This window comes from Hippocampus guttulatus, chromosome 16 (assembly GCF_054856545.1).
Source record: "Hippocampus guttulatus isolate MCC_2025c chromosome 16, RoL_Hgut_1.0, whole genome shotgun sequence".
NCBI classification, from domain to species: Eukaryota; Metazoa; Chordata; class Actinopteri; order Syngnathiformes; family Syngnathidae; genus Hippocampus; species Hippocampus guttulatus.
In genome coordinates this window covers 3,131,083-3,158,325 of record NC_141276.1, presented here as the reverse complement: position 1 = coordinate 3,158,325, position 27,243 = coordinate 3,131,083, and the positions used below count along the sequence as shown (strand labels likewise).

At 48.0% G+C, this 27,243-nt stretch overlaps 1 protein-coding gene across 3 annotated transcripts; it reads right to left on the bottom strand.

Moving 5' to 3' along the window:
* Positions 1–25,226, bottom strand: cacna1ha (calcium channel, voltage-dependent, T type, alpha 1H subunit a). Of its 3 annotated transcripts, XM_086132461.1 has the most exons (37): positions 24,898–25,226; positions 24,295–24,428; positions 23,944–24,041; positions 22,586–22,745; positions 21,443–21,767; positions 20,373–20,465; positions 18,789–19,027; positions 18,085–18,620; positions 16,833–16,999; positions 16,458–16,652; positions 15,212–15,363; positions 14,448–14,633; positions 14,244–14,361; positions 13,527–13,682; positions 12,557–12,644; positions 12,156–12,433; positions 11,713–12,084; positions 11,028–11,131; positions 10,797–10,920; positions 10,527–10,595; positions 10,039–10,223; positions 9,653–9,779; positions 9,402–9,527; positions 9,193–9,282; positions 8,760–8,973; positions 6,785–6,936; positions 6,483–6,592; positions 6,223–6,356; positions 5,681–5,751; positions 4,945–5,023; positions 4,513–4,634; positions 3,482–3,640; positions 3,212–3,352; positions 2,493–2,664; positions 2,134–2,291; positions 1,984–2,036; positions 1–1,719 (listed from the first exon to the last, which is right to left on the bottom strand). In XM_086132461.1, the coding sequence occupies exons 1-37, from the start codon at positions 24,988–24,990 to the stop codon at positions 669–671; spliced, it is 6,831 nt and encodes a 2,276-aa protein (XP_085988587.1). In that variant the 5' UTR covers positions 24,991–25,226; the 3' UTR covers positions 1–668. The 3 variants fall into 3 exon arrangements, with proteins under 3 accessions (XP_085988587.1, XP_085988585.1, XP_085988586.1); XM_086132459.1 differs by having other exon boundaries at positions 1–2,036; XM_086132460.1 differs by having other exon boundaries at positions 1–2,036; positions 8,781–8,973.
* Between the last annotated feature and the right edge of the window lie 2,017 nt (positions 25,227–27,243).

The following is a 27,243-nucleotide window of genomic DNA, read 5'->3' as shown; positions in this document are numbered from 1 at the left end:
TATGGATAGAGCTATTTTAATCTCAGCAAATAAAGTCTTTTCTTTATTTACACCGCACAGAGACACGGATAAACGTACACGACAGCTGCGTCCTGCTCCCCCTCTCTTGTCAAGAAAGAAGCGTCAAGAAAAAAAACATGGCGACACGACAACAAGAGACGTACGAAAACATACAAACACTCGTTCGAACAACGCACAGATACACACACACACGTACAAAAGAAAAAAAAACCACACGCGCCTGCTCTGATCAATGTGATCAACGAGCAGAGGAGGGGCAAGCAGAACTTCTGCAGAAAACCTGAACTTGCATATCCCACAATCCCGCCCCACGCTTGCACTTCATAAACCGCTTCCCGCAAAAGGTCAGAGGTTGTCAGCCAGACGCTGCTTCCTGATTGGCTCACGTGGGTGTAGTAGACAGACCGTCAAAAACAAAAACTTTGGCTACAGAGTTAGGTGGCTTTCGTCCTGAATTGTTCGGTGCCGCCGAAGTGGAGTTGGATAGATCCATTGTCTGTGATTCTCCGATGGCTCGCGCCATCTTCCAAATTCACAAGAACCAAAGAATCCATCTCTCGAAAAACTCTTTCCAATACTCCTGAGGTCAGCATGTTCTCCAGCTCGGGAGATTCGGGCCCGGCGAATTCACTTCCTCTTCCTGATGTTCATTGGGCGGTCCTCTGGTTCTTGGCGGCGAATCCCGCACCGGTTCCCAGTTTGTTGTCGAAAGGTGAAGCGCACGGTGCCGGATCCGCGTCCGACAAGCACGTCGACTGCGGGCGCTCGAAGGTGAATTGGGGCAACGGGATGCAGTCCCTCGTGAGGGCGGCGTGCCTGGCGGCGGGCGAAAGGGGGCGTGTCTGCGCGAAAGGCCTCGGGACGAGAGCCGCGTGAGGCTGGATGAAGACGTTGGGGCTGATCGGGATGGGCGGGTGCGTCGGGGTGGGCGGGGGCGGCGGAGTGTACGCGTGTGCGGGCGTCGGGGCGGGCGAGGGCGTGAGCGTGCGCGTCGGCGAGCGCGTTTGTAGCGGCACGTGGGCGGGCGTGAGCGCCCGACGCGTCGGCGAGTGCGCCTGCGTGTCCATAAAGGCGTCTTGTTTGTTTGACTGCCCGTGTGCAGTCAAGTCGTAAGACGGCGTCCTTCGTCTTAGCATCATGCTGCAGTCGGCCAGTTTCGGGGGTGAGGGCGGGTGCTCCCTCTCTGAAGGCGGGTGGATGGAAATGCACGGGGGGCTGGTCTTCTTCTTCCGGTGTCCGCCCCCGACTGACTGCACCCTCATGGGGAAATTGCCCTTCCCTTTGTGGAGCGCCGCCTTCAAGTGTCGGTCATCGCTGGCGATGCCGTCTTGCGGGAGGCACACCTCGATGGAGTGGCGCCGATGGTCGTCAAGGTAACCGGCGGATAATAACGACGACTTGTGCGGGAACCCCTGTGGATCGACGCCGAAGCCCTTCCTGAAGTCCGGCTCCTTCGATTCCGCTCCGAGCGGGCTCCTGGACGACGGCCGCGGCAATGAGGGGGGAGGAGTCGACGAGGTCGAGTCGGTGTACGGGGAGAGGGAGTGGCTTCGCCCCGCTTTCAATCCGCTCTCCCGCCCGCCTCCCAGTTCAGCGATCTGTCTGTGGCGGGCCAAGCTGATGATGTGACGCACCTCCTCGTCGGCCGGGTCGAAGAGGGAGGCGGCGGAAGGCGGTCTGGGACGGTAGAGGCTGGCGCTGCGCGACGGGAAGCGCGGCGAGCGAGGCGGAGGGAGAAGAAGCGAGGGGGACGACGGTGGAGGAGGGAGGGAGGATGGCGAGGACGGCAAAGGCGGGAGAGGGGACGGAGACGGGGAAGGGAGAGGAAATGGGTAAGGGGAGCAGGGCGGGAGGGAAAGAGACGAGGGGGAGGAAGGAGGGGGAGGGGGCAGGGGAGAAGGGGCGGGGTTAAGGGGAGAAGGCGATGAAGGGGACGGCAGAGGAAGACGGATGGAGTCCGACCTCTCCTGTTGCTCACAAGTTTGGACTTGCGCAGAATCCACTTTAACTGCCGCCTGCAAAATCAAATCCGGGTCGATGCGCTGTCAGTGATCACAACTCCAAACGACAGATTCCTCAAAAAGGGGGGAGTCATTTGATGTGACCTCTCACCTGTCGGCGCAGGGCCCGAGGAGACGGGTGGGACACGGGCGGGGCGATGCGAGGCGGGTTGACGGCTTGGAGCAGCCGGGGATGAGCGGGGGAAAGATCGGGAACCCGCAGCAGAGTTCGACTCTCGCACGGCTGCGAACGGACCGAGGTCAGCGAGCCTGAAGGAGGAGACAAAAAGCAGGTTTGGAATTCCGTACACCAACTCGTAAAAAAAAGTCCATCTGAGCGCAGTTTTATCACAAAATTGCATTTTTTTTTTTTTACATTTTGGCTTGGGGCATCCCAATGATATGAAAAGGCGCATCAGTCGGGTACTGCTCCAGACATTATTTTCTGAAGTCCCAGAATAATTCTGTTACCCGAATGCTGGTCCTGAGCACTGCCGTCCACCTCCTCCAGAGGGGAAGGAGCGCTCGCAGGTCTCACAGGTCGGAACATGTAGCTGTCATTGGGCAGCGAGTGCATCCTGGATACGGACATCTTCTCGGAGACTTGCTGTGCATCCTCATCGCCGCACTTCACCTCTTCCTCCTTTAGGGGGAGACACAGACCACACGCTAAAATCGAAAAGCAACCGCACACTCATCAACGCATTCGATTGACTTTCACAGGATTGAAGTCCTGATCCACCTCATCAGACCCACGCCTGTTTTGCACACTCGTGACATAAAAGGAACCCAAGAGTTTTTACGAGTTGGCATGAAGTGAGCCTCTTTAGCTTCAATTGAATGTCATGACTTGTTCATCGAATTTGCATGTTCTCCCCGTGCCCGCGTGGGTTTTCTCCGGGTGCTCCGGTTCCCTCCCACATTCCAAAAATCATGCATGGGAGGCTGAATGAACACTCTAAATTGTCCCTACTTGTGAGTGTGAGCCCAAAACGGTTATTCCGTTTCTGCGTGCCCTGCAATTAGCCGGCAACCGGTTCAGGGTGTACACCGACGACTGCCCGAAGACAGCTGGAATCGGCTCCAGCACGTCCGCGACCCTCCTGAGGTTTAGCGGATTCAAAAATGGATGGATGGATGGATTTTGTTAATTGCTTGACAGGGTGTGACGGATGAAAGGTGGCAGCTACCTGGCCGGGCGACTGTGGACACGGCCCAACAAAGGTCCCTGCTCCTGAGCTGTTGCTGGAAGTCATGCTCAATCTGCGTTGCTGCTCCATAGCCATTTCCATGGCGATCTCCGCATCCATTTCCGCATCCTCTTTCGCTTCCTACGAGCATAAACATACGGTACCTCCATGTGCTTGGAAATTTTGGAGGTCCATCCTTAATAATATGAGACTGCTAAACAGGGGCCGTCATGACGCAAGGTGAGTGGAAAGGGACGTTGGAAGGTGTACCTTGTTGCTCTCTTCCAGGTGCTTCATCAGCACAGCCACCACCACGTTGACCAGCACGAACTGGGCCATGAGCACAAAGGTGACAAAGTAGATGGGGGAGACCCACGGCAGGTAGGCGAGACAATGACGCTCCTCTGGATGGCATTCTCGCAACGTGTCCTGAGGAAAGTCGAGTTCCGATAGGAAGCCAAGACAAGAAAAAGAAGCTAAGGCACATTTTCACACAAACAAGCAAAAAAAAAAAAAAAAGTCATACTATTGAGTAGCATATGAGCCTCGAAGTAATGTTAAGTCGCTGCACAGATGGTGTTTATTTTTATTTATTCCAAAGCGAGACGGAAGACAAAAATGACATTGCAGGCAGGTGCTCAATCAGATTGAGGACAAGTTTCGTTTGCTTAATGTTGGCAAGAAAATTCTCCAATTTTCTACTCTCACAGGACTGTTTTTTAGTGTTATCTCCCGGTCAGGAACGTCTTCGCTGCTGGCCCATGCACAATCCCAACCACTGGCCTACATTTACAACTGAAATTTGTTTTGTTTTTTTGTGTGTGATTGTATTTATGGAGCATTTCGCGCCAAGTTTCACGTCGCAGCTCAACGAGTTTGTTACCGACTTGATTCACCACATTCAAAAAATATATATCTTCAAACTTTCATGACGCACTAAGACTTAAGTGCACCTTCATGAATCTTACCGTCTAACCTCACTCAAGCGGGAGCGTCATCTCGGCATTGGTTCTTGAAGGCGGCTTCCTAATCTACTGCCGCTTGGATTATATTGCATTTCAGCACCATCTTGAAGTTGGCCAGATTGTCCTTGTCTTGAATAACATTGTCTCCCTAATATGATTCACATCGTCTGGGATAACATCATGAATCACTTTTTTTTTTTTTTTTTTGGGGAGAAGTAAAAGTCAAGATGTGAAAGTACTTAGACTGCTCAGTTCTTTATTATTCCATAATTGCTTTTGGAGGTCATTTCTATCATGCGAGTGTGCAAGCGTGTGCAAAGCTGTGTGTGTTCATACTTTCATAATGCCATTCCAGTTGTCTCCGGTGGACACTCGAAAAAGTGTCAGGAAGGCCATCCCAAAATTTTCAAAGGTAGCGTGACGGCTGAGACCCTCGCAGGGATTGCTGTCATTGCACTCTAATAAACACACAAGGACAGTCTCATTTATTGAGGGGCCACGAAGATGGACACAGTTACAAAACAGTGGACACACGAAGGTCAAATGGCCCAAAGTGTAGGAAAATCATGTTTTGGGACATGAAAATCAATGCGCAGTTGTGCGTTTTTGTCTGACAACAAATGCGTTTGGGGGAGATGGTCTAACCGAGGAAGCAATTTGTAAATAAATGGGACGATGCCAATTACATTTTGTTCCGGCGCGAAAGGGCTCCCTTATATTTTCGTGGCAAAGAAGCAGATGGGAGTCGAGTGATGTGTTTTGACGTACCGAGCTTGCCAAAGAGCTCCACTCCCAGGGCGGCGTAGATAAAGAAAAGCAGCATGAACAGGAGACCAAGATTCCCCACCTGCAGGTAAAAAAAAAAGAGATATTAGTTCCCTTTCCAACAATGGGAACGTGCCAGTGTGAACTGGGATCGACTGTCACGGAGAAGGAAGGGTTTTAGTCGATCTGTCTTTAATTAACGTACTCGCCATTTTTTGCTCTTTATCTCCGTTCTAATGAGAAACCAGAATATGATGAAATATATTCAAATGAACCTTCCCTGTTTTATGACTATGCCAATACCCTTCCCACTTATTATTTTTAGATATTCCCCAGCAAACCCGAAAACCATTAGCACGATCACAGTCATACAGCCCGTCGATTGTGCATTTGCTGCTGTTCACACATACCGCCATGCTTTTATTGGCCTTGCTTCACACATAATGAACAAGAAGCGACATGATAGTTTGTTTCCTGCATCTTTTACAGCCCAGCCCCAAAATTGCTCGCACAAATTTTGAAGTGAAGCAAATTGATCTTTCCTGATTGCAATCTCACAAGGCGTCCTGGTATTTTATGTTCTTTCGAGCTTGAGACATTTTCTGCCCTCATCTGCACGTGACATTTCGAAAATAGCTCAGCAATCGAGTCGCTAACAAACACGTTGAGCTGCTACGTGAACCATGGCACGAAATGCTCCATAAATAGAATCCAAAAAAAACAAAAACAAATCTCCTACCTGTGGCAGCGCTTGCATGACAGTGTCCAGCAGAGATCTCATGCCTGTGGCCATCTTGAGGAGTTTAAGTACTGCAGAAGAGACAGTGACGATGCCTTCAGCGATGCACTTTACACACAATGAGGTCTCTGATGTCTTTTGGCCAATTTGCTTCTCAGTGGCTGTCAAACTGTGAGCACTTCATCATCCCCGAAAAAGCAAGACCGATTTAGATTAACCCTTTCAGGGACAGCCATCGCAACAGTGGACAGCCCAACACAATGCTATCATGAAATGAAATTAATAACATTCAATTATTAACTTCTTTCATCTTGCGCAGCTGGCGAAGACAAAGCCCTTCCTTCCTCAGCAGCACTTGCTTACATTTCGGCTCGATTGCTGGAATGCACTTTATTTTGGAGTCAGACAATACTCCCGCAAGCGTCTCCAGTTGCTCCAAATTGCTGCCGGTCGTCTCCTAACTGGAGCTCGTCATAGGGAGCACATAACCCCAATTGGGGTCGTGGGAACGTGCGCATGCGTGGCGGCATGTGTGCGTCTACCTCGTGCTATCCTGAGTACTCTCATAATTCGGATGATGGTCGGATTTATCGGAAGAGCTGCACTCATTTTCAGCTCCTCCAGGATGATGCCCATGATGGACAAAGCCACAATAGCTATATCCAGCTGGTTCCACCTAAGCGAAAAAAACAACAGAACAAAAAAGACATCAGGACTCTCAGATCGAGTTTTTTTTTTGAATGGCTTTGGCGTGGATTGGCAAATTTAGCAAAAATGCTGCTATACGCTGAAAGGTTGTTACCTGTCTTTGAAAAAACGGTGAATCCCAAATGCCACAAGTTTAAGGAGGGCCTCAATGACGAAGATGAAGGTAAACACGTAGTTACAGTACTTCAAAACCTCCTCCAAATACTGGACACACACACACACACAAAGGCAAACAATCATCTCAACTCAGAGCAGCCCTGTCACGTTGCCACAAGTACTCAATGCAAATGTTCCCCTCTGAAGGCAACGGAACAGGAAACTATGAATTTAAATTGGCTATTTGAGGACATTTCGCATATCGGCTGTAATGCTTCTGTGCACGGGCGGAGGCCTTACCAGGGGTTGATTGTAGTGCTCGATGCTCATGGTGAACACATTGATGCATATGATGAAGGTGATAAAGAGGTCCAGGTAGTGACTGGTGCACAGCGTGTGGATGGTCAAACGCGGGGTGGAGTAATCAGCATAGTAGGGCCTCTGTTTAGCTTCTGGAGAACAGGCAGGTGAAAACCAAGAGAGAAAGACACAAAAAGTGACACACACACACACACACAAAGAGGAGTGTGAGAGAGAATCAAATGTGTGTGTCAAAGGGCCCAGTGGTGTGCACTGAGCGCTTTAGGGAAAGAGGACGGCAAGCACCACACTTATGTGTTTCTGAAGTTCTGCAATACAGGAGTCCACTTCAGTCCTTCAAGTTCCATTCTACACTAATGGGGACCCGTGGGGCGCATTTTTCCACTTCAAACATCTTCCAAAGCCAGAAAGAGTTGCAAAGCTGTAAAAATAAAGGGGATGCGAACGCCCCAGTGACAAAGGTACAATGAAGTACTTTTTTTTTTTTTTCTTTTAGGCGCGTGCCACTAATTTTCACCCGTCCCCTAAAAACAGTTAGTGCACACCACTGCTTTCGCAAGACACCCACGTAAAGTGAGACATGAGCCATCTGCATGAAGCGACTGGAGTACACGTAATGATGGCTTGGATCATTTGTGACCAAATGTGATTCATTAGCATACCGTGGATGATAACGTGCTCTTCAACTATGAATCTAAACCATCAAATGTGATTTTATTTTGGTGATTAAATATACTAACATATGTGTAAGTGAGGGCGGTATGCCTCACTTTCCTCTTTACGGCTAGAGTCCATTCCGGTACATCATCTCTGACTCTAAATCTTCAGAGAGTTGTGATTGAAGGCAATCACGATGCTATTCTAGGCGATACAAATGGCGATTGCCTTCTAGGCTGTTCAAACTAGGTAACATGGACGTTGTTTTGACTTGCACGATTCCCGTGTCCATACGAATGAGATGGGATGTATGCATGACGGCAGGTCTCCAACGTGCTCGCATGCCTTTTGCGCTCAAACAAATTTCACTGAGAGGGTTTGTTCAACAACACACCTTTTTTTCTCTTTCTCGGTCATGAACGCAGTATTTGCACTTCCAATCGTGTCATGAGTAAATGTCATCAAGTTTCGGATCCGCACTGTGAAGTTGAACACCCAGCAGCCACGTGAAATTTTCAATCAGAAGCTGAATTGCTGACACTCAAATTGTCCAGAACGTGTATTTTCAAATGTGCTTTTTTTTTTTTTTTTTTTGCGCTCGGTGGTGTGTTTCTGCCAGCAAGAAGCGTTTTCTTCATTTGCACATTCATATACGGTCTGCTGAAGTCAACATACAGGCTAGGCGACGATTTAGCAGTAAGAGAATCTGCTATGTTTCTGAGTCTGCCAGTCAAAGCGTGTTACCAGGAAATGTCCGACCCGTGTGATGATGACATGCCTCCGGCTCGCACAACGGACGAGGGGACATTGGCTTTTGACCAAACAGAAATTCCTAACACTCTCATGAGCAAAGTAGAGCCTAATTCGTTATAACATGCACTGAAAGCTGTTTTTTTTTTTTTATTCTTGTTTTGCAAGAAAGAAAAATGGTAATTTGGTCATTTGCTCTTTAACGTTTCCAAGAAACAATTTGTACTGGCTTTTTTTGGGGGGGGGGGGGGGTTGTTTGTTTTTTTTTGTTTTATCGTTGAAAAAAGGTGTAGCATGCACACGTGTTCCCATCATGGATGATTGGAATGCAAGATTTGATTTCTTGTGATTTAGCATGCAGTGTTAAGGGAAGGTTGGGTAACAGTCATGCAATTTCATGCGACAGAGTGGTGTAGCCCACGCCTTGTCAGTGTGAGCTCGCCAGTCTGTGAATCTCTCCCTATTTTATTCACTGGACGTCTGAATTTTTTTTTTTTTTTGTTCAGGCTCTGAAAGCAGGCAGTGCTCAGAAAAATAGACTACCGACCAGCCCCTCCATTCTCCTTACTCCTGCGCTTTTTTTCTATGATTTTGAGCCTCTTCTCTTCCCGTAAACGGGCCTCCTCCTCTTCCTGGTCCTGTCGGCACTTGTGGAAATTCTCCACCACAACGCCGACAAACATGTTGAGGACAAAAAAGCTGACGATGAGCAGAAAGGAAATGAAGTAGAGCAGCATCCACGGGTTGTGGTTCCTCACAGGCTGAAAAAGAGAAGACCAAGTTGTGTTAGCTGACACCTTTCGGTCTGTCAGGCCACTGCAATGTCATCGTTTGATTCCAATCGGGTGTGCTTGCATTACAAAAAAAAAAAAAAAGACAAAAGAATATTTTAGGAAATTTCTACCAGTGAGTGACTTTGTAGATGACAGTCCCATTCGATTCTCTTCATTATGATTCAAAATGGAGCAAAAGCACTTTACCTGTTGGTCCACTCCCACTGCGTCCAGGCCGTCGTACATGATATTGACCCAGCCGTCCTTACATGACAGGACAAACAAGGACATGAGAGCCTGGATTGGAAAAACACAAATGGAAGGTCAGCACATCTGTGGATTGCCCTTTGGAACCACTTGCAGACATTCATCCTCTTACATTCCTGTACTTTTTTTTTTTTTTTTTTTCCCCATACCTGAATCAGGTTGTCAAAGTTGTACTTCCTTCGTATCCAGCTGTAGTTGGCGAGGAGACAGTCTGACTTGTTGGTGATATTTTTGGTGTTAGGACCTTCACAGTGGTAGAATTTCCCTTTGAATAGCTAGAGAGAAACAAGAACCAAGACGGCATTCATTTTCCCATCCAACTATTCATTTGAAAAGCATGAGGAAGTCCCACACATTGGTTCTGTTGCTGATCATATCGAAAGTGTTCATGGAGAACTACCTGCACTCCCAAGATGCCAAACACGATGAAAAAAGCACAGCAGATGAGGACAATGTTGCCGATAGGCCGAAGGGAAGTGATGAGTGTCTCCACCACTAATTTTAATCCCGGCGCCCGACTGATCACCCTGGAGGACACAAAACAATACGCCATGTCCTTGCCGGTTTCATACGATTTAATTTCAGGAACGTACAATATGTCATAGAATTACATTGCCGATGGAAAGTAATGGCACCTTCACGAGGTCAGTGTCTGTATTAAATATTGAGGACTCAGTTGTACCACTATTTCAAACTTTATGAGCAACAGTAATAATGGCCGCATGCTTGTGTTCCCTTTATTTAAGGGCGCATTAGATATTCCAAATGTACAACCTCCCTCTGTACCTGAGCGGGCGCAATGTGCGCAGCAAGCGTAAAACTCGGAGGATGCCCAGGATCCGGTTCCCTCCGGAATATGCCAGCGAGACCAGGATGTCCACCAGAGACACAAACACCAAGACGCCATCCAGAACGTTCCAGCTGGACTGAAGGTAGCTCTGCTTCCCAAAACAGAATCCGAGCGCTACCACCTGACATGGAAGCACACAAACGATGACATCAACACAACTGGAACTCACTTCATGCGATGAACCGTATTCTTCGACAGCGATGCCGGTAACGCGTACGAAAGTAATGCATTACTTTAAAAATCTCTTTTTTTTTTTTTTTTTTTTTTTACAGTAATGACCAATCTACTTCTCTCGGTGAAGTAATCAGGCGACAGCCACTTTGAAAAGTCGCATTTCGTAACTGCAGAGCATTTCGTTAATTCGGCAATGAATCGGTAAAAGCAACAAAGTTACTTTTTCGCCGGGACAAACGGCGGTAATTACCTTGATGGCCATCTCTGCGAGAAAGATCACAGTGAAAACGTAGTTGGACACGCCGAGGAATATTCGTTCCTACGGGCGAAGACATCAAGAGGTGACGAATTGGGGAATAGATGAGCGATCATTTTGTCTTGTATTGGAAAATTCAAAAAAGCTTCAGCAATTTTAAAGACGCACAGCTACATGCTTTTCATTAGACAGTGACATCATTCCTATTTAAGATTGGGCGATTTTTCCGATGAACTCGAAACGGCTTCGATCGCCGCGTCTTACCGTGCTGTGAGGCTGGATGTTGGGTCTTTCCAGAGCGATCGTGATGCAGTTGAGGAAGATGAAAACCAGAACCACGTGGTCAAACAGTTTGTGAGAGCTCACACTTTGGCACCACGCACGGAATCTAAACGGGGAAACACAAAATCAATCCGATCCATCAATTTTCATCGTCATTTCGGGGCGAGGAAAATTGGGAAACACGGAGCGGCAGGGAAAGCAAAAGAGACTCACGGGTTCTCCGGGGAAAACAAGTACAACGTCCATTCTTCGTGTTCTTTGCACCAGCGAGGTTTCAAGTTGGCGAGCTCTTTCTTGATCACGTAGCAGAGAGAACTCTGCATGAGTCACGCGATACACGTCAGCGTCAGCGTACGATACGACAGACATTCTGTCAATACATTTTCTTCATGTCGCTGAACAAAAAAAATGAACTGAGAGAACACCTTCGCTCATGATCTAAATCGGTGCCTCCCAACCGAGCTAACGCAAAACCAAAATGTGTCGGGACAGTCATCGGGGGGCGCCACGGAAAAACGATCCGATATCACTAAATGGGTCCCAAAATGATTATTTTATTGATTACATCATTGATCTATGCTCGTGACCGGCGGAACAATTAAATGTTGTTGCTCTCAATGGAACAAGCGAACCTGTTGCAATTGATAGCGCAGAATAATAGCTTTTGTGTTCAATTAGAGAGATCCGGATTTCACCCCGTGTAAAAAAAATTTATTGATACCAGCCATTTTGCGGCATCCGGAAACAATTCTAATTCTTTCGAGGGAGGCCTCACTCACTCGTGGATTTTTCGCTCAAAGAGGCCCAAGGCCCACTTCCTCTGTCCAATCCCATCATGGAGATTCCTTCCCATCTACTGGTAGATTTCCCCAAGACATACATGAGATTGAAGACTTACATCATCATCAATGTCATCTTCCGGCAAGGAGTCGTCTTTGGAGTCAGTGTTCACATTGGAAGCGTAAGTCATGCTCCCCCCGTTGCAGTCTCCGTATTGGGCCGCCATGGCAGGGCAGAGAGCGGCGGCCTGCAGCAGCTCCAAGGGCTCCGGCTGGATTCGGTTGTCATAGCCGCCGGCGTCGGCGTCGTCGTCCACGCCGTCTTCGTCCTCTGCTCTCTCTCCGGACAACAGACTCTCTCTTTCGCCGCTGGTGTCTCGCCTTTTGAGGCTGGGCGCTCTTCCCAGGCTATTCCAGCTGGAACGACGGCTTCCCCACGAGCTGGACCCGCGAGGAAGGAGAGGGGAGCGGCGTGCCGGACTGGAGTGGCTCTGCCAGGGAACGGGAACGACATGGACTCAGTGCCGCAAGATGGAACGCGAGACTGACTTTGAAAGCTTACCAAAGATCTCTGATCACACGTTAAGGCGTCCATGGAGGTGGAGCTTCCACGGCGAGACTCGTGGCGGGCGGTCCCGGCTTCGGGAGCGCCGACCTCTCCGTACTGCAGAACTCCCTCTCTGGCCATGACATCATCCTCCAGGTAGGACTCTGGACCTAAGGAGCTCTTTGGGGTGGGCATGGGTGTGGCTGCTGTTCGCATGATTATGGGAGGAGCCACGGAACCGCGAGGGTCGACGTGACCATTGGCTGTCATCATCAGCGTGTACATCTTTAGCTCTGTGGAGGAGATAGGTGACACTTTTCTTTCTTTTTTTTTCCTCCAGATGCAATAGCGCGGCTGTTTGTCATGAGGCATTCGCCGAGATGGGACACGAATGCATGAAGCAACAATTCACCTACCCGTGTCTCTGAGCTGCTCTACTTTTTCGTCCTCCTCAAAGTTATCAGACTTTTTCTCGTCGTCTGACTCGGAGCGATTTGCGTCGCCCTAAGACACACACACATTGCATTGATATTCCAAAGGACAAATTGTCAGGTCGGCCAAAGCGTTTGAGTTGTTCAGCAATCAGCAAATACTGGAGCAAATTCAGTTTTTGGAGACCTGAAGGGCAGTTTGTGTGTGGACAAATGCATTTTTGGTGCCCAGGACTTTTTTGTCTTGTTTTTTTTGAAACCACCAAACTGCTCCTTCGTGTCAGAAGGCCAAATGAAGTGTGTCGGATTCAAAACGTCTGAGGCCGGGGAATGAATCACGGTAGCCAGTCGCATGCCTGGAAGTGGGCTGCGCTCCACGGGCGGCCCGCCGTAACCGGGTTGGAAGACGAAAGATTGATCATCCAATTGATTGGAGTTTGCGGTAGCGGTTGACCGTAATCTTCATCCTTTTGCCCCCTTTTAAAAACGGTGATGCCTCAACTTGAAGTGACATTTCCGGAATTGAAAGGCTGCACCTGTGGCCCCGGAATGGCTCAACCGGGAGTTTATTAACGGCAAGACAAGGCCATTACGCTGCACGCTGCGGTGAACGAGAGTTGTTGTTCACAAGTAAATATAAATCTGTTCTCTGTTGTCCTGGCAATATTAGCGCAATAAACCCGCCTTGGCTGGACAATTGTCCGTTCCGTCAGAATCGATGTAGCGCGCTTTCAATATAAGCTGGACGAAATACCAGAACCACCTCACCCAATGATGCCGTGCGATTCATCACTGCGAATTACAGCCGCCACGTTAAACATAAAAATGCATCAACATTTGTGGGACGGCGTTAGCCAAAAGTCAGCCTCGTCGATATTGAAGATGTCGTTCAAACGTATAGAACACAAAATAGCACCCGAGCGAAAGTACCCGCGCTTCAAACGATGCTACTCACCTCAGCCTGAAAGCCCTCGACCAAGATGGCCACCAGTAAGTTGAAAAGCACGTAGTTTCCAAATGTCATCAGGGCAACAAAGTAGAGGGCCGCCCAGGGGGAGGTGGAGGCCATCCCGTTGTACAACACCACGTTCCAATCCTCCTGGGTTAAAATCTGCACATTCAAGAAAGCGCACCGATTATGTATGGCGCGAAAAAACAGCAACTTGGGAAATAAAAAGACCATCATGACAATGTGACTTTTTTGGGGGGGGGGGGAGACTAGCAACGTTTCTACCATTGCAGGACTTAAGAATGCTTCATGCTGAGAGGAGCGACTTTCACCGCCATCATGGAGCGCCGCTTCAACTTTTTTCCACCAGGGATTACATTAAAATGACACGCAAGGTCCACGTGAGTGTGCGCGTGCAGCGCGAAAATGTGCGCGTGTGGTTTTATGCGCGCTCGCTTTGAAACCAATGCCGGAGATGAAAGCATTTAAAACTAGGACACTGTTTCACGATGCAGCATGAAAGCTCTCGGCCCACTCGAAGCCCGTGGCAGGGAGGTATTTCACCGCGCTGTTAGTTTGGCGGCATCCTTGCGCGCGTTTGTGTAGCGAGTGTGCATCTTCCGCGCAACTGCGGCGAGTATACACTGCATTTTGTCATTTTCCTCCTTATAATTTACACAGAAAGGAAATGATTATTTTTATTCGCACTTAAGTGCAACTTACCTGAAATACGGTGACGATTGCCCACAATAGAGTGTCAAAGTTCTTGCGGTCGGGAATGGTGTCTCCGTCATCCGTCTGAAGGCTGAATTTGCAACCAAACAAATGCATACCCAAGATGCTGCAGAGACACAATCAAAAAACACGCTATCATCAGCACTGAAGGTTTTTTTTTTTTTTTTTTGGTCATTTAGAATTTATACGCACCTAAAGGTGAAGATGAAGAGCATCAGAAGCATGCAGAAGGTAGCCACATTATCCATTGTCTTCATCAGGACTACAAGTTGTCTCCTCAGCGCAGGAAGGAAGCGAACCAACTTGAGAACTCGAAGTAGGCGGAACGTACGCAGGACCGACAACCCGCCGTCGGCCTGACCAATTATCTCCCACACGCTGAGAAGGAGATGACATTTAAATAGTTTGAATGTTACGTTTGGACTTCAAAAGTTGTCGGTGTCTTTTAAATTCGGTGATGACGCCAAACACTGAATGGACAAGAGAGTATGTAGGAGGAAAAATTTCGATCAGGGCCATTTATCAAGAGATTTGGGGCAAATTTTATACTTCTTTTCCAGAATGACTGCGCCTCGGAATCGAGTTCCAATGTTTTCGTCCAAATGGCGCGTGTGACGGGTCGCTAAAGGCCCCATTCGATTCCAGAATCAGGGAAATACAGCCATGAACGTGATCACGCGTTCGCTTGATGTCGAGTACGTATCCGTATGCGTCGTCGTAATACGTTCTATCGCCGTTATTATATGACGTTATTATGGTGGGTGATTTCATGCATTATGCAACAGTTCCGGACTGATTCATGGCTTCATTATGAGTCGGTCGGCACATTAGAAAGACGGATAGAGCAACGCGTGACAGCCAACGGGCGACGGGAGAAGAAATGCTTTCGGCGGTGACCTGGGGGGGGGGGGGGGGGGGGGGATTTATGCACCCAGGACAAGAAGCAGGCGGATTACCTGATGATAACAATGATGCTGTCGAATATGTTGTACGGATTCCTGATGTAACCAAACAGGCCGAAAGCCAGCAGCATGAATCCCATCTCCAAAACAAACATGCTCGTGAAGACGATGTTGCTGATCTCGAGCACATCCGTCAACTCCTCTGGCTTGAGAAAATAAAAAAGTAGGTTAAGGATAAAAGGTGAGACGAAAACACCGAGACCGCAAAAGAAGAAGTGGCTTCATCTTTCCACTCTAGGACGCGAAAGGCGGGAAGCCCTTTGGGGTGTGCGCCCTAAATCAAGCGAGTATCACTCGAGTTCCCGGGCGGCGGTCTGGCCCAATCCATCAAACGGAGCAGAAAAGTTCACATTTATCAGTACTGATCCCACCGCGGAGTCGGTGATCCGGTAGCATTCGGGGAACGTGCTAGAACTAGACACCCGCTGTCTTGATGACACTTTATGACAGAACCAAACATTGTTTACTTTCCATCTTAACATTATAGTTGCCTAAGTGTTTTTTGTAAAACAAGAAAAAAAAAAAAGCTACTTTGGGTGTGCTTCTTTTTTTTTCTATTGATGATGCAATGCTAAAATCAAAACATTTGTCGACAGTTAACATTCCCCCTCGCACGTATGATTAAAGTTTGGTCTGTTAAATGAATAAGGATTGACAATTGGTAGATTGCTGAAACCGAGGTTGAGCTTCGAAGGCGCGTCGCAGGCTCGCGCGTACACGCGGTCTTTAATTGCCGTAACAGGAGGCTTTCAATCTTCATGTTTTGTTAAGAACAAACGGTGCGCTCGCTCGAGTGTGGGCGTTGATTACCTACGCTCCACAACGACAACATGAAAGAACACATTGGAGCGGTCCAACGTACAGAAAAGGAATTCAACGGCACTGAGACGTGTTGTGAAGAGGCTGACTAACCGAAGAATGTAGGTTATGATGATGTCATCAACTCAAGCGACTCGTAAGAGAACGTTTCTGTGTAGAAGATTGTAGGAAAACGAAATTGTGAGCTCAACACGCGCATGATCGACGTACTTTTAAAGTGACCAAACATGAGAATAAACATCCCGTCACGATCTTTGCTCGGGTCTCTTCTCGTCCTCGCTCACGTGCAAACATAGTCTCGTCACCTACACCTCCGCGCTCATAAAAGGAATACGGAACGAGGAGGACACTTGAGGCAACATCTTTGGCCGTCTACGTGTGTGCAATAAGTTGACGGCGTCCTCGTCATTCTTAATCTTACCTGCTCGTGGTACTCGATCCCCATGCTGAGAGTGTTGACGAGGATGGCGATCATGATCCCCCGGTTAAAGTATTTGCTCTCCACGATTCTCTTCAGTTTCTCCCTGAACTTCATCCATGCCCGAAGCGCTCCGTTCTTGTACTCCGGAGGCCCATGTCGCCTGCCCCGACCTCTCCCGCCCCTCAGATCTCCTCCCTAAAAGTTCAAACAGAGGAACCATCACACACCCGAACCAAGTGCGGGACAACGTTTCCATGTCACGTATGAATCTGGTTACTTAATATCCGTGCCGTATTCAATTGTCAACTCTAATTGTCAAAGACACTTTCATCCGCTCTGTTCGGCACTACGAGTGTTTTTGCCATCCGCAGTGACCTGGGGGAAGTCATGCAGTCCGTCGCCTTCTCCCTTGCAACACTCCGTGTCGCCCAACTCCAGCTCCAAGGTCTCCAAGCTGCGGGCACACAGAGGGCAGCTCAGTAGTTCCAGGAGCAGTGGACTTGGTACCACGCCCGCCAGCTGGTACAGCACACTCTGGTGACCTGCCAGAGGCATGATGGGAGAGGGTCACACGTTACGTAAGGGTTGCGCCCATTGGTGGTCACGTGCGGGAGGGACATGGTGTCATGATTCACTGTTCGGATTTCATTTTCGCATAAGTTCCTTCGGTTGCAGACGTCGCGACACACACACGCGGAAAAAAATGGAACTTTTAAAAGACAAATATTTTCAGAGCGGTCACCGTGAGATCTGATCTGTCGTTCAAAGCTTAAGTGTAATGGCCAAAGCCGGCGTCTTAACGACTTCCAAGCACAGGAGCTTTGATTAATATGCCGGCAGGGAGCCGAAAAGTGCCAAAGGGTAAAGATTAAGGCGAGTATGTGGGTCTGAATAAATGCAGCGCGCGCCAGCCGTGGAGACGCAGGTGTCGCACGACAATGATCGCTTGACCCCGCCGGAAAGGAAATTGCTGTCTGGAGCCGCAGACCGGTCTCGCGGCGGGCGGTGGAAGATAAGAATGGCATTTAGTCGCGTCTAAACTGTCTCCGTCGAGGAGTAATTGGTGCGATGCTAAGAGGTTTGTTCCTTTCTTCGAAAATGTAGTTTAGAAAAGGATGATATGTCGACCCCAAAATGAGTCGAATCACCGCGTGGAGACGTGCACTGATAGAAGTCTGGGGTTGCTTTTTTTTTCTTGGGTGAGGGGGGGGGGGGGTTCTCGGGGTGGTCATCAAAGTACAAGTCTGTTACAAAGAGCTTCCGTCAAATAGCAGATCCATAAGAGGAGGCTCTGCAATACGCTTTCAACTGTGAGGCAGATGACCGAAAGCGCATCCAACAGCCTTTGTCACGTCATCCGGATTCCTCAGCCATTTTCTGCAGTTAACCTTCCATCCCCGCCAACCCACTTCACGATCTTATCAGACTTATGACGCATTATTAGCGTGATGTATCTCGGTTACAAACAACAACCGATTGCACCAATGCTCCCGTTTATCCGCCCGTCGAAGGTCTCCATGCTGGCGTGTCCCATTAGCCAAAAGTCGATGGACGGAAGATGGAGAACCGCATCCGATATTCTACACGTGCCGCGCGACTTTCTACGTTTGCGTGCGTGTCTTCTTACTGTGCTGTCCCACGAGCTGGTAGAGCTTGTTCAGTTTTTCTGCCTGTTCGGATGCGGAGTGGTTGGGCGGATGCTGATCCGGAGCGCAAGCGCCTTGCTGGGAGTGAGGCGGTGGCGTCTTGCTGCTGTAGCTGCACACAAACGATGGCAGAATGGTCGGGTAGTTCATCCCTCCGTTGAGCCTCCTGAGCAAGGACCCCATGCCTTGGCTGACAACCGACTGACTGCCGCCGCCGCTGCTATTTCCATTCCGACTTCCTTTACTAACAGGAAGTGACTTCATCTCCAGTTCCACGGCTCCCGCGACGCCGCCTTCTCCGGCCAAATGTTCAGTGCTCGCCGCGCCGCTCACGTGCTGCCCACCGTTGGGGAGCCGACAGTGCTGGTGCTGATGGTGCTGCAGCAGGCTGTGTATTGGCCTCAACCACAAAGCGCTACCTGGGCCCGAGCCCCTGCTGGAGCCGTGGCCATGTCCGTTCCCTCCGCCATTACTGCCCGCACCGCTGCCGTTGGGATTCACCTTTTTACGCCGTTTGCTGGCGAGGAAAAGAAAAGACATCCAACTGAGCACCTTCCATTGTTTCTGGTTATGCTAGCATGTATTCCGTTTACCGCAAAAAGCTTCCAGTTATGAGGTCAGCTCAAAACTAATGTCCCTCTTTTTTTTTTTTTTTTCAAAATATCCACTCTGTCTAATATCTGACCTGTGCCATGCAGAGTATATCCTCTGCAGCCTGCGCGTGAACTTGCGATAAAGGTGACTGATGTAGCGCAGCATCTCCTCATAGCATGAGCCAGGTTCACTGTAACTGGCAAGCGTGGAATCATTGGACATGTAGCGAGCGCGCTGCTCCCGCATCAGCGCATTCTCCCGTTGCTTTGTCTCTGAGAATTGGGTGGCGATGACCACGAGGCACAAGTTGATCATGAAGAAAGATCCCACCTAGTTGGGGAGGGGGGGAGAAAAAAAAGACGCATCTTGATAACAAAGCAGATAAAGACATCTGTCACCACCTCGGGATAATGAAATCAACTTATTAACCTTTTACAAGGAAGGAACTGATACCGGTTTATTATTATGGCCTCGATTTAATTACGATTCAGAGAGCTTAGATAAACGACGACGATAATAAAACAGATGGCGAATCACTCAAACGTAGCCTCGGAAATATGAAGCCACGTCTTGAACAGGAAGTGAAGTCATCGATCAACATGCTTATTTGACAAAGATGTGAGATGCATGTACTGAGGTGTTATTATTTTCTCTGATCGTCTTTGTTTTGTACAATTCATATTTTCTCAACTGTCCTCCAGATGCATAATACGCATTTTTACATCAAACGAGAGACAGACGGCGAGCTCATCGAGCATCGCAAAAATATGGCTTCAGCTGGGATCTTTGAAAACCTACACAAAAGCATGATAAGGGAAATTAGACAGGATAGAAAACGACACGGAACAGCAGAAGGGGGGCTGCGCTCAAAGCCCAGCTTAGAAAGGTTATTCTGGGTTACAGAGAGAAGAAGTGAACTGCAAGTACACAAACACATCTTCCAGGAGCAACATGTTAAACAGATGCAAATTGGATGAGAAATCAAACCCCAATAGTGCAGACTATACAGAGTCAAGTCAAATGAATGGTATTAAAGAAACGCGGGCGTACTTCTTTAAGTGCTGAGTTCAGTGTTTGTGTCTGCTTTGTTCGAGCACGCGCCTGCAGTTCGTCATAAACGCACTTGCGCAACGCGATCTGCCGCAGGACTCGAGCAAAGCGTTGTCTTCTTTTGCCGTGTCAAGGACTATCAATGCGCCTCTCGCACGCGACATTTCGAGGCAATGTGAGGGGTCACTTCGAATGGGAGCCACTCAAGTCGGCTGTCCTCATGCCTACAACGGCGTAAAACTTTTAGAAATCGGCCAGGCTGCGACCGCTGGCAAAGGTTTGCCAAAAATACCGACACCTAGTCTAGCCTGCCCCTGCATAGATTAAGACACCCTTAAAGTTAATATGATCTGCTGTAAATCTGATGCATAACACCAACAAATACAGAATTACTGATACACAAAAATAATTCAGTCATCTCTAATATGGCAACATTATGACGAAACAAAAGCTTTTTGGGCTGCTCTGCTGTGGAGCGATGAAACGAGTGAAACTGGAAAAATGGGGGGCTGAATAATTTTGAGTGCAACTTGAATCACACCAGCAGGTCATGCATTTGTTATCTGATTGCTAACATTCACAAGTAGGTGTGTGCATCATGACAAAATAAAAAGCGGATACTTACAATAATTAGAAGTATAAAATATATAAAATTGTAGAATGAATGAGCATCCATGACATAGTACATGATATCCACCCATCCTTCCAGCGTGATGACCTGGTTGACAAAGGGAGAGGTGGAGAAGGAGCCGTCACTCGAGTGAATATTCAGAACTTCACAGTTATATTCGCTTCACTTAAATGTGTGTGTGTGTGTGTGTGTGTGTGTGTCCATTTGTGTGCATGCATCAAAAGGACTGACACGGCTCCTGGGTGGAGTCGGCGTACTAATGAGTACTTGGGATGCTGACACCTGAAACCAACGGCTGAGCTCAGCCAAGCCACTAATAAACTCACAGCTCATCCTTTGCACCTCAGCTTGCAGAGCACATGACAGTCAAAGCTGCCCTGGCTGCTATTACATTGTCTCGTTAAAGGTGACATTTTCTAATTTGAGGGCTGGTACATTTTTAATTTGAACGTGTCCGCTGGACACTCCCAAAAGTCACACCAAAAATACTTCATTCATTTCAGTTCATTGACAGAGAGCCTTGAGGGATTCAAATTTGTATATAATCGGTAAAACATTCCAATTAATTTGGAGCGCATCCGTTGAAGTAAATGACCCCCAATATACATATATGTTGTTTTTGGTCCACGGGCTGCAAAATGCCACGCTACAGAAACCAAGATTTAATCTTGCACTTACTTGAGCGCACATGCGTGTTTGGTAATGGTCCGAAGTATATCGTGATATTGTACATGTAAGAAGGAAAGACGATGAAAGTTGGCACTGATCACGCAGTGTCTACTTTTGAACTCCTTTAAAGGTCATAAATACCGAAGCCAGCAAAGCATTCGTCCATTGGGTCCTGCCACAAATGTGCAAGTGGCGCGCGGATCAGACGAGTGAGCCATTCGCAAATGGCCGCTGGGCACAGCATGGGAACTCTTGACAACGGCTAAACTGTGCTGCCTTGTCATTGCTTGTTAACGTGACAGAAAACAATGACTCATAAACATCCTCCAGCAGCAAAGCTACGGGACTTAAGGGTATATACGGTATATATAAATGAAACAACTATCGCGTCTTACCTGGAAAATAGCAATCCACGCGTAGCCGATGTTGTCAAAGTTGACAGCTCCCTTATGAGGGTTGCGCTCCCCAGGGCGACACACGTTGTAGTACAGGTTCCAATTAACACATCCATTGACACTGGCGCCTCCCACTGTCGGGGCTGCTCCAATCACATCTGAACTTTGGTGAGGCGCCGCTAAGTGGCACTCAGTCTTGGCCTCGGCGTAGGCCGGGATGTCATGGCAGCGCAGCATACCGTTCTCACGGGGCGCCGAGCAGATGAACGGGCTGTCTTCGCCATCCTCCGACATGTAGTAAGGACTGATTGACAAGTTGTATTTTCTAGACAAGAAAACAGAGAGGTTTTTAAAATGCTGACAACAATAGCAATGTGATCAACGTTCCGAAACAAAGTATCCAGTCTCCTTCTCCGGGTTTAGAAAAACAACTGAAGGAAGATCATTGTGACAAAGTAATGGGAAAAATTCTAATAGCCCAAAACCATTGCCAAGGATGTAACAATAAATTTGAGGCGCTCATCATTTTGTTTATCTTCTAATCCTTCATTGCAGCCTTTGTTTCCCAACCTTTATTGAGGCACGGTGCCCGTTTCGAATTCTTAAAGCCCAAACAAAAATGTCACCAAAATGATTAACGTCGATATAATGATGCTATTGTCTCAATTTATTTGTAAATTTACTGACTCTCGCTGGGAAATCCGGGCTTGATAAATGGAGCACAAAGCTGACGTACTCGCAGGAAGTCCTGACTTAGTCTGTTGAGCGGACATCAACAGGTGGAGACGCAGGGTTAACGTCCCGTCTGCGGTCTACTGGAAAAGCTTTTTCGACTGTTGGCTCAATAAAGAAAACGCTTGAACTAAACTAAACATGATGACTGAGAGAGAATCAAGAAAGAGTACGAGAGAAAGGAACAGGATGATCAAGTTTGCGGAACATGCAAGGGACTCTTGACATGTGATGGTTGTCTTCCTCGGGAACAGTTTGTTTGCGCGGGTCACGGCGTGTGCAGACGATTTGCTCCATCTTCAGAACAAAAAGGCTCGTTCTAAAATGTCCCGTGTCCATTCCTACTGTTACTCTCGGCCTCGAAGGAGCGAGACGTTTGACAAGGACCTGTCGCGAGACTGCACGACTTACGTCCTGATGTCGGCTCCCAGAAAGCAGCGGTTTCGCAGAAGCCCCGCCCACAGCTGGACCCCAACAATCCCGAAGATGAAAAAGACAAAGAAGCAGAGGAGGAGGACATTTCCCAACATCGGAAGGGTGTCCAGCAGGAGCGTCACCAAGATCCGCATACCTACGTGGCGGGGAAACAAAACATCAATCCTATCAACCGATATGCATGAATTGCATTTCAACACATCAGCCTGATCTTGACATGAGTGTTCTACCTTGACGACAGATATCGATCGTGTGATTTTTACTTCACAACTTCGTTACTTTGGCCAAAATAATTACAACCGATGACAAGATGGAATGTGACAGTCTGACATCATTCCGTCCTCGGGGATTTGAATCCACAGTCCCTGCGGCTGGTGTTACCGAAGCGCATCTGTCAAGCATTCATCTGTCACGCGAAGTCAACGTCAGTCAAAACGACCGCCCTTCCCATGTAAGCGGCCCAAGTCCGTGGGCACCATCCTCATTCTTGAATTGCTGATCAGCGTGGACTGATCAGCTGACATCGAGACGCAAAACATGGACGCGATCAATAAGATCTCAGGTGAGAGGAGCTAACGTGTAAACGCGGCGGCGAGCGCCGAGGAGGTCGCAAATGGAGAAATGAGATTCGGCCAGAGAATCAGCAGAAGCCTGACAAACGCGATCTGCACTGCTCACTGTAACTAAGCTACAGAGGGAACACATTGAAAAATCGGTCTAACAATGCTCAGTTGTCACGCCCTTCGGCAGAAAGGCAAACAGAGACAGAATGGAAGCAAAATGGTTGGTGGCAAACAAAGACGCTAAATGTGTGCGAGGGCAAGCGAGAGGATGGCTAAGGGCTGGAAATGCTCGATCCGTTGATGACGTTTGAAGGAGACGAATGAAAAATGGGGGAGACTGTGAAAAAAATAGAGAGGAAGCAGGCAGGAGGTTAAGACCTTTGGGGAAATGAGCATTTGGGTCTTTCGGTCACCCCTCATCCACCAGAAACAAGCCCGCCCCCTTCAGGGAGCCACCGTAGCCAACCGTGCTGCCACAATCCCATTTTTGCTTCGCACAAACCATTGGTTGCTCTAAAGATTGTCCCGAAGCTGCGTGATAAGCTTGCGGGTTGAACGTTCGCTCCCTACAGACGGAAAAGCAAACGCAGGCGTGTGTTCCTGTGCATGAGAAAGATGACAGCAGAAAGAAATAGATGACCCGTCATGCTTCACGACGCCATTTCGCATTTCTGAAGTCCATCAGCTGCGGCACCAAAGACATCTCTCAGGGTAGTTGTAGGTCAAAGTTTTTTGTGACGCGCTTTGGGCAAATGTTCCGGATGGACTTACTTGGTACTCTGTTGATGGCCCGTAGAGGTCTCAGTACCCGTACGGTACGAATGGCTGAGAAACTGGCATTCTGTCCATCCAGAGAGTACTCCAACACACTAAGGTCACAGACGCAGGAATGAGTTCATACATTTCAAACAGAACTGACGTGTCGTTGCGGAGGTAAGATTTAGACACACGGGGCTGGAAAACTCGATATAAGCACATCGAATGTTGTTTGTTTTTCTAATGTCATCTTTTGTGTGGATAAAACGGACACGGCAAAGAAGGGAGCGCAGAGTGTTTGTTATTCACTCGTACAGTCGAAAAAATTTGTGCGGGCAGAAGAGACGAGCATTGCGGGACACCCACCCCGCCATCACGATGACAAAGTCCAGCTGGTTCCACTTGTCGCCAAGGTAACAGTTGCTGCCAAAAATCCCCAGGGCCACCATCTTGATGATCATTTCCACCGCAAAGAAAGCAAATATACAGTCGTCCAAAACCTGAAGGGAATGCAGACAGAGAAGAAACCATTTTTTTTAAGCGCCCAAAGAGGAACTTGCTTGACTTCCAACCACACTGATAAAAGATAAGGTGAAGAATCTATCAGTTTGGAACATCACGGGCTGATTTTTGTCATCTTATCAGTGTTTTGATGAAATGGAAACTTGCTGCTGCAGGGGAAAAAAAAAAGGAGCTATCAGCCATGCTCAGCTCAAAGCGCATGAAAAGGCACACCGTTTTTTTTTTGTCTTGCCTTTTCGCTGGTTGTTTAATATATTAGCACTACTTCTCTTTTTATGGCGAATATTATTATTATTTATTTTTATTTTTTTTGCTTCTGGCTTTGTGGAAACAATTTTGGTCTCGGGTCTTGTTCGATTGTCATGATTTTCTATAGATTGTATCCGACGTGTTAAAAGCAACATGAAAACGATACGGAGGGGGGTTGGAATCGTCGAGATGACTAACCTGGAGTATGCGACACCACTCTGACAGGCAGGTGACATCTTCACACGGCTGGAACATCCCCAGGGTGACGCAGTTGAGGAGGATCACCAACATGGACACGTGCTCGAACCACGTACGGGAGACGGTTAAGGTTCAAACTTTGGTCATCCATTTCAAAATCTTCACTAATACAGAGCGGGAGATCAGACGTAGTTAGAAGTCAAATGTGCAACTCTTGCTGCCACTTAATCTTGCAAAAAATAACAACAACATCAACAAAAAATTGCCACCCTGTCGTAATTGATACTTTAGTTTTACCCATTGGACCGACGAATGTCAAGGTGAGACGCGGCGTGGGGAGAATCGATATAATCTTGATCGCGGTGTGTTCGTTAACAACGCGTTGCTTGTCAGGATTGAGGCGTGAGCCGGGAAAAGAAAAAAAATATGTCATCAATGGAAGGTCGACCGACCGCTTGTTCACAAAAATGAGCCATCACTCCCCTTTAAATGATCGTTAAGGTGAAGGTTCATTTGTATTTTTAGAACACGGAGGCCGGTTCCTTTACTTCCTGCTGGAACCTGAAAAGGTTTTGGGGGTGACATCAAAACACCGCCGTGAGACAAAAGATCAACATTTTAGCCATCCGCGTCCGATACACGACTAATAGAACAGAATGATACCACCGCTGGCGTGAAGGCAGAGTGGGAGCTCGAAGGCCAGCCTCACATGGACAGTCAAGCGCTCCTTTTCTGGCTTGTTAAAGTCAATTTATGTCTCGGAGAATCTCAACAAATTAGTTCTGTGCCAAAGAGCACCGAGTAGTACTTAGTCTTATGTCGAGGGCAATTAAAATATTGTTTTATGACAACTCATATTCCGGAAGGAGTATGGAAAGGTGCTTCTTAACCTTCAACTGGATGTTTATTTATCGATAAAAATATCTGAAATGGATGAGTCACTGTAGAAAACGCAAACGCTCGCCGAACGTCAAATCATAACAATGCCCGCCTTCAAAGACGGAAGTGTCAGAGATTGACCAAAAATCGCCAACACGCAAGCGATGAGAGAACTATGGAACGATGCCTTTGCGAAGCATCTCGCGCATACAAACAAACTAACATGAATGACACACCGGAAAGGTCTCGAAGAGTTCACGCGAGTGCGCACGCGCAAGCAAATGCTAAGCCCGCTCCAGCTGAGCTGTCCGGTCAGCGCCGGTGCAGAGAAGAGAGGAAATTGCTCACAGCCAACATTGTCGTGGTAGTCGAATGGGATTCAAATGATACGATGAATCCTGAAATGGATTGTTCTAATCCGGTCAGCAGTCCCAAAAAAAAAAAGGGGACTATTTCAACAAATTTCTGAGCACAACTGTACTTTTTAAGGACGTTTGAAACAATTAAAGCTCGGTCCAGCATGTAAACATGACGGGGTGCTCGTGGATTTCAAGTCAAGTCCAACTCGATTGTCAAATGCGCTCGCTGTATGTGCAACATACAGCATCGATGAAATTTCTTCCCTCTCAACCCGACAACAAGGCAACAAGAGAGGAGCCGCTGCGGGTGCCCGCGATGCCATCAAAAGAACACTTCACATAAAATGACAAAATAATCCAACACAGCACATAAGTACCAATTATACATTCAATACAATACAATACAAAGTTCCTGTACCAATATGTCTCCCGTCTAAACACATTCCAAACATCCATGAGCGCAAGAACCCCAACCCGTTCCGGGCGCTCTTCACGAGCCGCTAACAATGGGCTGCCTTGAGCTGTCGACACCATTTTGTATTATTTTTTATTTTTTTTAAAGTTGAAAACAGTTGCGCAATGTGTTGCGCCGTCGTCCGTTCAACACAGCACTCGAGCAGCCCATCGCTAATTTGTTGATGAGCTCCATCTCAGGGGAGAGTACATCGGTGATTCATCCGACAAGCAGCAGCTGGCATCGGACCGCGTGAGGCCGCGCGTCCTCCTTCTCCCGCTAATGAGCCGTGTTCCCTTTCTGCTATCCTGACTTCCCTCCCATGCTCTCCTCCTCTCTTGGGAATCCTTTTTCTCCCCCTCCATTGTTTCATTTCCCTTCTTGACTAACATCAACAAGGTCCTGCGCTCTTTTTCTCTGCTTCTGTTCCACTCTGTCCGTGAATAATGCGACTGTTTTCCAGTCCGGACGGATTGATTGGATCATCGTTTATTTCGAATCTGCATTAGAGAAGACTACACCGCAAAAACAGACCTATTTGAAGGATTTCGCCGACGGTTTTGCAGCGCCGCGTGCGGCTCGCGCGTCGCCCGCATGTGTAGGAACGCGTGAGCTTCATATCGGCTCATCTCAGAGCAGAAGTCCCCAAAGATG

Excerpts from the sequence above, each read along its gene's own strand:
- cacna1ha (XM_086132459.1), bottom strand. The coding sequence starts at position 24,990 with ATGTTGGTGATCCTCCTCAACTGCGTCACCCTGGGGATGTTCCAGCCG. Across the intron at positions 24,042-24,294 it reads TTTGTCATCGTGATGGCGGG|TGTGTTGGAGTACTCTCTGG; the intron begins GTGGGTGTCCCG and ends CTGTGACCTTAG. Across the intron at positions 2,665-3,211 it reads GTCCACAGTCGCCCGGCCAG|GAGGAAGAGGTGAAGTGCGG; the intron begins GTAGCTGCCACC and ends CTCCCCCTAAAG.